Source organism: Ictalurus punctatus, chromosome 6, assembly GCF_001660625.3.
Source record: "Ictalurus punctatus breed USDA103 chromosome 6, Coco_2.0, whole genome shotgun sequence".
Classification (NCBI taxonomy): domain Eukaryota; kingdom Metazoa; phylum Chordata; class Actinopteri; order Siluriformes; family Ictaluridae; genus Ictalurus; species Ictalurus punctatus.
This window is the reverse complement of record NC_030421.2, coordinates 3,560,001-3,570,000: the sequence shown is the minus strand read 5'-3', so window position 1 is coordinate 3,570,000 and position 10,000 is coordinate 3,560,001. Positions and strand designations below refer to the sequence as shown.

Sequence of the window (10,000 nt, the reverse complement as noted above, 5' to 3'; positions counted from 1 at the left end):
AAAAAAAAAATCACTGTTCTGTCACTTCTCGTAGTCTTTGTGTTGTCTCTTAACAAGTAGAATAATAAATTGTTCAATGCTAATAAAATCATTTTTGGAAGAAAAATGAAAAAAAAAAAACCTCTACAAGTCTGTCTTTTCTAATAACGGTGAAAAGACTTAAACGTACACGAATCTGTAAATCAGAAACACGCCACGTCGTGTTAGCGAACTCACGTAGCTAGTCCAGTGGTTAAGCGCTCGTAAAAAAAGCTCACATTTTCTCACAGTTAAACACTAATTGGATTTCAGTATCAGAGACTTGGTTTGTGTTCTCGTCTATTTATTTGTTTGTTTGTTTGTTTATTTTTACAAGAGCCAAGTCTGTCAAAAAATGTACATAAAAATCACAATCGTGTTGTGCTAAGTCATCTCGCAGACTAGCCTAGCATGCAGCGTTTGTGTCCAATACCGTTTTCTAATCTCTTAAAGCCGCAGAGTTTATCTCGTGACATCATTAGCGACTTAGCTTATAATTCTACCAGGATTCTTTGTATTCAGAAGTACTGGGGGGAAAAAATCGATGTTTTAAATTGTCACTGTTAGCAAATTTCACACAAACACCAATCTGTGTCATTAAAACGAGCCATTCCGGACTATTTAGCAATCCAAGAGTAGCTAGCTAGCCCTTTTGAAAATCATGTTTTGTTTATTGAAATTTTTAAAGAATGAAGAATTTCAGAATTAGACCGAAAACATAATATGGGCATTGTGGGAGGAGAAAAATCTCACTGTTGTAGTTGAAAGGAGACGAGACGGGTACAATATCAGCAGAGTTTATCCATAAGTTCATCTCAGGTCCTGAAAACCAAGTACTGGATTAAGAAAAAAAAAAGCTAATGTCTGAGCATACTCAACTGGACAAACGTCCTACTGTTAAACGATGGACTATATGTGAAATGCCAAACAGTTAAAAAATGCGGAGCGGATAATTTATGCTTTCCCGTCAGATAATGGACAAGAACAAAATGGCTGCCAGTGACAACAACAATCTCTGGCATTTTTATACTTCTGTCTCCGTCTTAGAACTGTAACCGAAATGTTCAAGTCAAGTCAAGTGGCTTTTCTGTCATCCCTGCTGAAAAAAACATAGAAACACTCACAAAATTTGTAAGGGTTTTAATGGTCATAATGGGAATTGTATAGGTTTTAATGGAAACTGTAATGGTCGCTGTGTTGGTGGCATGTTATGTCTAGTGGATACCATTAAGGACCTACAGCGCATCCTTAATACGTCCTACTATGTAATCGAAGCCGTATGGAAACGGCTTAATGGTTAACAGCCGATGGTTTGTAATGGTATTTGTAGTGGAAAGCATTAGCTTTTCTGTGACGGTTTCTATTGTTTTTTTTTTTTTTTAGCAGGGATTTCAACCATATACAGCTGGTACAGTACACAGAGAAACCTCCAGAAACCTCCAGGACCAAGCTATGAGGGGAAATTTCCTTTGTTTATAATTTGTATATGCCCCTGTGTACATGTTAATGAAAAGTAAGTGAGGCGTAGGTAAATATTCATCGGTGTGTTCCTTCAGAAGTTTTTTTTTTATTTCCCCCCTGTAGCACTGATGTTTATCTCTGCCTCGGATTACAGTGGGCATTCTGCTGTCTCTAAAAAGATCACGCCGGGTTTCTCTAATGAGATTAATGAGATTGATTATGACTGCTGCTTCAGACTGTCACCGTTATGTTAATGCTAATTAACGTCCATAGATTTGTAACGCATCACGACACGTCGTTAAACCTTTTAGTAAATTGTACCGTGTACGGGGTATATCCTCATACCAACATCACTCATAGTGTTGGTTTTACTTCACGGAACATTCCTCTAAACAACGCCCAGGCTGTCACATGTTCAGCCTGAGAAAAAGGAACGAATGTAGCGCAGGGAATTTATCCCGACTGTATTTTCTGTTCAAAGGAAATGTGAGGCCACTTTTTGCCCTAACGTGCCCCATCGTACAACCCGAGACAGAAGAGGAGAAGCTTGGGAAAAGATAACGGACAGAGCCAACCATGGCTACCCATGATGCGGTGTAGAGCGCTGCAGACTCTAACACACTGTAACACACTTTAAAGCAGTAGTGAGCCCTAACGCACTTCCAGTACACATTAATACACTCTTGGACACCTTTTTTTAACCTCGTAATGTGCTGAGGAGTTGAAGCGGGTGTGTTAGAAGGTCATATATGTGAAACACAGGACCGCAGGTAGATGGGACTGGGTGTGGACGACACCTGTGGACCGACTGCGTAGGCAGCTACACACACATAGACTTGTCTCACAGAATTAGTATGAAAAGTGATGTGTTAACATAAAAGTGTTTAAGGTTTTCTAATGCTTTGTTCTTTAGGGAACCCCCCATCATAAGTGTTTTAGATAGATACATAGACAGATGGACAAATGGATGGATGGATGGATGGATGGATGGACAAATAGATGGATAAATGGGTGGATGGATGGATGAATGGATGGATAAATGGGTGGATGGATGGACAACTGGATGGATGGATGGACAAATAGATGGATAAATGGGTGGATGGATGGACAAATGGATGGATGGATAAATGGATGGACAAATAGATGGATAAATGGGTGGATGGATGGACAAATGGATGGATAAATGTATGGACAAATGCATGGATAAATGGGTGGATGGATGGACAAATGGATGGATGGATGGATAAATGGACAAATGGATGCATAAATGGACAGATGGATGGATGGACAAATGGATGGATAAATGGATGGATGGACAAATGGATGGATGGAAAAATAAATGTATGGGTGGATAAATAAATGGATGGATGGATGGATGGATAAATGGTCTGCACTTATATAGCGCTTTTATCCAAAGCGCTTTACACTGGTTCTCATTCACCCATTCACACACACCAGTGGTAGCAGAGCTGCCATGCAAGGCGCTAACTTGCCATCGGGAGCAACATGTGGTTCAGTGTCTCGCCCAAGGACACTTCGGCATGTGTTGTCACGCGGGCCGGGAATCGAACCGCCAACCCTACGATTAGTGGACGACCCGCTCTACCACCTGATCCACAGCAAATTAATGGATGGATGGATAAATGGATGGATGGATGGATGGATGGAAAATGGACATAGGCTATATAAATAAATGGCTACATCCACTTCACCGCAAATCTATTCTTCTAAATAGCCTTTTTACGATAATGTCCCCTGATGTTCAAGCTTTACGATGGACACATATCGATTCTATCGGCATAATACAGTCTCTACAGTTCATAATGTTATCCTATTAAGAAAACTATCCACTCTGTTATTCTGCTGTATCTGCTGCATAAGGCTATAGGGCTGCTGGGTAAATCAGGGCCGCAGTGCAGATCTGCCCCGCACTGCTGCAGTATTAGTGGCTATGTTAAGCAGCTAGTTAAAAATGCTGTACAGATCTGATGAAAATGACTTCGATATTTCTCCTGTTCAAAGCCTGTTCAGAGCTCCATGAGGGCTGTAGGAGTGTCCAATACCCAATACGACACTTTGATCACTGATGTTCGACAAGAAAATACTAAAATATGCATACACTGAGATTCCCAGGACTAATTTAACTGCCTTATAAGTTGGTAGTTTTCAACAGACCTTATCTTCCTCTCTGTGTGTGTGTGTGTGTGTGTTTTCACACGGTCTCTCTCATTCCTCACAGACACATCCTCAGCATCAGAGGATGAGGGACGCGTGGCGTCGTCATCGCCGTTCCAGGCACCAAATCCGAACGTGGAACACTGGTTCAACCGCGTCATCCATCACCACTGCTCATCCACTTCCTCCTCCGCCTCCTCCACCTCATCGTACCCGGGTGGGCGGAGCCAGCACAGCACTAACTCCGCCTCAAACTCCGCCACAGCTGCTACTGTTCTGGCAGACGTCATGGCTCACACACAGCTTGGTCAGTCCCTCGACTGCTTCTACTGCTCTCTACCGCTTTTTTCACACACATTTTTACTGTTAATAAGTTTGCCAGCAGTGTGTTATCGTGTGTGATGTGATTTCCTGTTATAGTCCATCGCAACCTTACGACAGTTTCCCGATCCAACCGAAAGAACGATTTCAACACGTCCTTCTTTTGTCACAGGCGCTCTTAAAGGTTCTCCAAATATAAACTATAACATAATTAGAAGCCATTTTGCTAAAAAGTGTTCATTTCCCCAATGTATAGAGACTCCCGAGACACCCTTCAGACTTTGTATTTTGTCTTAAAACCGGCCATTTTGTGAACTTTTAGTTTACCAGACTTCCTTTGCAATAAGATCCGAATTCTGAAAGGTGGATCCTGCCTCTGGCGTGTGTTTCTTTTGCACCCCGGGGCTCTGAGTTGTTTTATCCGTTAAGCTGTTGAGCTTATCACCTCCAACGCTCTCACTGCCAGCTTGTGCCAATCTGCTCCTGGACTAAAGAGAGAGCTCTTTCCTCCTCCTCCATGACCTTTTTATTATTTTTAAAAATCGGGCCTCATTTTGACATCTTCCTGACGGTTTTCTGGAACGTTCCAGCCCCTTTTAACAAGCTGTGTACTCCTTTATCCTGTGTGAATACAACGGCCATCGATTATCGACGAGTTTTTACCCCAGCTTCAGCCTCCTAAAGTCTCTATTCATAGCACTAAAAGCTGTGTTTCAAATCGTATACTCGTGTAATGATGTTCTAGACTATTTTCAGTGGGTCTACTGAAAAGTATTCCACAGCGCTGTACGGTAAAAGACCCTTAATGATAAACTATATTATACAAGCAGTGTACAGTATATGTAGTTTAATAAATGATATGTATATATATATAATACATTACAATTACAGTTCTGTGAAGCTAATATTTGCTGTGGTCCCACTTGGACTTTATAAGGAAATCAGCTGGTAAATTCTTTCAACGTATCTTGAAGGACCTTCCATGGTTCTTTATATATAATCTAGCTATAGACTATATTATAACAGCATAGTGAGCATAATATATCGGTATATGGTGTACATACTGTATTGTAATAGTACAGTGAATAAAACTAAATGAGATTTAGATTTAAGATTTTATTTTCCTAATTTATTCCCCTGTATATGTACCTTTCACCTCTGACAGATAACCACTGTGCTCCTCCGGATGTCACAGGGCTGTCTGAGCGTTCGCAGGTAGCCTCGGTGAGAGGTCTTCCCCGCGGATACACACACACACACCCCAGCAGCGCTATGGACACGGCTGACGGTGAGTCCCCGCATCGCCACGGCAACAGTGTTCTCCTCCCTCTGACACGCACGTACGTCGCAGCCAATCGACTCGCGGTGAAGAAGCTCCTTACGTTCTGTCGGCAGCAGGGTCTCGTTTCATGCTACACACATTCACACACACACACACACACACACACAAACGAGGGTGTAATATATATTATAGGGTTCTACGTGTCTTCGTGCCGCTTTTAATGAAAGCATTCCCACGCATGGGCACCTATTAATGTATGTGCAGTGAGTAATGAAATGTTCAGATGAATTGTTCGAGCTGCGCTCACTGTATATACGGACTGAACCGAAACCTGCCACCCAATAAGCAACAAAAAAATGTTCTGTGTTCTGTCCACGCTGGAGTTTAAAAACTTCCTGCTAATGTCTTTGAGGTTAATGATGTACTGCGTTTATGAAGCCGACAGAAGAGTTACTGATTTCAACACAACACATTAAAGAGAATTTCATCTTTTAAATAGTTGATTTCAATTCTTGAGTGTGTGTGTGTGTGTGTGTGTGTGTGTGTGTGTGTGTAAGGATGGCTCATGTGTTTGTGTGTGTATATGTCAGTATTGTGTGAGTTTGTGTGTGTATATGTCAGTATTGTGTGAGTTTGTGTATATATTTCAGTATTGAGTGTGTGTGTGTGTTTGTGTGTGTATATATGTCAGTATTGAGTGTGTGTGTGTGTGTTTCTGTATATATTTCAGTATTGATTGTATGTGTTTGTGTGTGTATATGTCAGTATCGATTGTGTGACGTATACAATCGATATCACACAGTGTGTGAGTGTGTCCGTATTGATTGTGTGTGTGTGTTTGTGTGTATGTCCGTATTGATTGTGTGTGTGTGTTTGTGTGTATGTCAGTATTGATTGTGTGTGGGTGTGTGTGTGTATGTCCGTATTGATTGTGTGTGTGTGTTTGTGTGTATGTCAGTATTGATTGTGTGTGGGTGTGTGTGTGTTTGTGTGTATGTCAGTATTGATTGTGTGTGTGTGTGTGTGTGTTTATGTGTGTATATGTCAGTATTGATTGTGTATGTGTGTGTGTATATGTCCGTATTGATTGTGTGTGTGTGTGTGTGTGTGTGTGTGTGTATGTCAGTATTGATTGTGTGTGTGTGTTTGTGTGTATGTCCGTATTGATTGTGTGTGGGTGTGTGTGTGTTTGTGTATGTCAGTATTGATTGTGTGTGTGTGTTTGTGTGTATGTCAGTATTGATTGTGTGTGTGTGTTTGTGTATGTCAGTATTGATTGTGTGTGTGTGTTTGTGTGTATGTCAGTATTGATTGTGTGTGGGTGTGTGTGTTTATGTGTGTATATGTCAGTATTGATTGTGTGTGTTTGTGTGTATGTCAGTATTGATTGTGTGTGTGTGTGTTTGTGTATGTCAGTATTGATTGTGTGTGTGTGTGTGTGTTTGTGTGTATGTCAGTATTGATTGTGTGTGTGTTTGTGTGTATGTCAGTATTGATTGTGTGTGTGTGTGTTTGTGTGTATGTCAGTATTGATTGTGTGTGTGTGTGTTTGTGTGTATGTCAGTATTGATTGTGGGTGTGTGTGTTTGTGTGTATGTCAGTATTGATTGTGTGTGTGTGTGTTTGTGTGTATGTCAGTATTGATTGTGTGTGGGTGTGTGTGTTTGTGTGTATGTCAGTATTGATTGTGTGTGGGTGTGTGTGTTTATGTGTGTCTATGTCAGTATTGATTGTGTGTGTGTGTGTGTGTGTGTGTGTGTTTGTGTGTATGTCAGTATTGATTGTGTGTGTGTGTGTTTGTGTGTATGTCAGTATTGATTGTGTGTGGGTGTGTGGGTGTTTATGTGTGTATATGTCAGTATTGATTGTGTGTGTGGGTGTGTGTGTTTGTGTGTATGTCAGTATTGATTGTGTGTGTGTGTTTGTGTGTATGTCAGTATTGATTGTGTGTGGGTGTGTGGGTGTTTATGTGTATGTCAGTATTGATTGTGTGTGGGTGTGTGTGTTTATGTGTGTCTATGTCAGTGTTGATTGTGTGTGGGTGTGTGTATATATATATATATATATATATATGTCAGTATTGATTGTGTGTGTGTTTGTGTATGTCAGTATTGATTGTGTGTGTGTGTGTGTGTGTGTGTGTGTGTGTGTGTGTGTGTGACATAAATCGATGAGACTGCGGTCACACTGCAGCTGTGTTTCTTTTCACCCTGGGCTATAAATACATACATAGACTTCACAGCACATATACACACCACACTCGAGACAGCTCACCACACATGTACACACACACACACGCACACACGCACACACACACACACACACACACACACACACACACACACGCACACACAGACTCTGGATTCATCCTGTCACTGCAGTTTTCATCATTTTTCTTTGTTTCACCTTTGTTGTTGTTTTGATTTGTTATTTTTGTGTCCTTGTGACTGAAGCATTCTCGAACCATCAGCTTATTTTCAACTCATTCTATATTCAATATTACATAATAACAACCGTACTGTCTATCTTTAGAATATATTATAATACATTTTTTTGCTTATATAGTTGCATAGATACTGTAATACTGACTACAGCACAAAAGTAAAAAAATAAACCTTCATGATTGATCGTATCCGTGTACACCGTCACGTTCGAACCCGTGAACGTAAACCTTCGAACGTTGACGAAGTTGTTCTTTTATCTGTCTGCCACAGTACATTGGAGGTGATATTAAATGAACAAGAGCTCAAAGCGCAGACTTCCAGCTTTAATTTAACTTCGATGAACGGTGTAGGAATTACAGGGACCAAAAGTAATTGGACAATTCCACCGTTCCATGTCTAGGTGTGTGTTATTCCCTCATTTTTTCACTAAGAAGAAAACAAATGAAAAGTCTCGATTTCAAGTGTTACATGCCTCATTCGGACTCTGCTGCTGTTAACTCTCGATATGAAGTCCAAAGATCCAAAGAAAGGACACACTGTTGAGCTCGGGAACACCGAATGACCTGGAAGACCACATAAAACAACCGTTAATAATGATTCTTTAATGAATTCATTCCCTGGTGAAGAATTCTTTCCCTTTCACAGCAGATTCCCGGATCAGGAAGACCAGATTAGAGTTTGCCAAAAACATTATAATAAAATAAGCCCACACAGCTCTGGAACATCCTATAGACTGATGAGACAAATATGAAGTTGTACCAGAATGATGGGAAGAGAAGAGGGTGGAGAAGGTCATGATCTGAAGCGTACCTCCTCGTCTTACGGCCTGGGTGTGTACGGCTGCTAATGGAACAGGTTCCTTTGTTTTTATTGATGATGTGACTGTTGACTAAAGCAACAGGATGAATTCTGAAGTGTTTAGGCCTATAATATCTGCTCAGATCCAGCGAAATGCTTCAAAACCCATTGCTTCAGAGTGGAGATGAACAATGACCTGAATTATACTTCAAAACAACCCAGGACTTTTTTAAGGAGAAGAAGTGAAACGTCTTGCACTGGCCAAGTCAGTCACCTGACCTGAATATACTTGAGCTGCATTTCACTCGCTGAAGGCAAAACTGAATCCAAAACACCTCAAGAGCAGGCAGGACGTGAAGATAGCTGCAGTAAAGACCTGGCAGAGCATCACCATGGAAGAAACCCAGTGTCTGGTGATGCCTGTCGGTTCCACACTATAGACGTATATATGAAAAGTGTTATAATTCCTACACCGTTCAGCTCGTTTGGACGTAAATACCGTCAAATTAAAGCTGAAAGTCTGCACAGAGTAATAATAACGTGTATTTGAGAAATATTTATTATTTCATTTCAACACCGATACACCGTGGTAGACATATGAACGAACAAGAACTGTGTCAGCGTCCACATATTTATGGATCTGAATGTATATATGAACTGTAGATCATCATATTTGTAGTGCTAGACTGTTATACTGTATTTTATACACACACAGTGCTATATTATTAATTAGTATACAATTAGGCATTACTTTAAAACACTTTTACAGTATTTTACACTATATATATGTATATATAGTATTTATAATATAGTGATAGAATATACATAATGATTAGTAATAAAGTAGTCGTATGTCGATGTATTTTGTCCTATCCAGTGGACATATTGCTACTTTCTCCATTCATGAAAAACCTTCACTTGGTAGCAGGTTGTTGCCAGGCAACGCAGTCTAACCAATGCTGCTCCAAGCCGCGAGTCCGAGAGCTCCCGGTGGGCGGAGCCAAGTGTCTACAGAGCGCAGCATCAGAATGACTCTTAAGGTCATTCTGCCTCGATGAAACTGAAAGGCCGTGATGTGCAAGCATCCTGGCGTCCCTTCATGTTTTCATCTCATCCCATTCATCCTTCTTTCTGTCTCTCCTTCTGTCTTCTTCTGTCTCTCTCTCTCTTTCACCTGAAGGTGTCCCCGTGAACAGTCGTGTTTCGTCTAAAATCCAGCAGCTCTTGAACACACTGAAGAGACCCAAGCGGCCCCCGCTGCGTGAGTTCTTCCTGGACGATTTCGAGGAGCTCCTGGATGGTAGGTTGAGAGGAAATGTATTATCTGGGAAAGGAAAAAGAAACTAAACACAGCGTGGCCCAAACTGAGCATTGCTTTGGGATACAGGAGGTTTAGTACTGACGCTGAGGGGGGAAGATTAGTCTGAATAGTACAACTTGGATACTGCAGGGACCAGCTTTACCTACTGAAGAGTTGAATCACTAGATCTTCAGGACCAGG

At 41.0% G+C, this 10,000-nt stretch overlaps 1 protein-coding gene across 6 annotated transcripts in view; it reads left to right on the top strand.

The window, feature by feature from the left end:
- dip2a (disco-interacting protein 2 homolog A) overlaps window positions 1-10,000 on the top strand; it is a 136,223-nt gene that overhangs the window by 91,027 nt on the left and 35,196 nt on the right. For 4 of the 6 annotated variants that reach the window (XR_008396525.1, XM_053680719.1, XM_053680716.1 and 1 more), the window contains 3 exons: window positions 3,719-3,961; window positions 5,141-5,263; window positions 9,680-9,799. Coding sequence is in view for 5 of the 6 variants with exons in the window: in XM_053680719.1 (XP_053536694.1) it covers window positions 3,719-3,961; window positions 5,141-5,263; window positions 9,680-9,799 (486 nt within the window). In the remaining variant the exon portion in view is untranslated. The remainder of the gene's footprint in view (window positions 1-3,718; window positions 3,962-5,140; window positions 5,264-9,679; window positions 9,800-10,000) is intronic. The other 2 variants (XM_053680720.1, XM_053680718.1) reach the window with 2 other exon arrangements.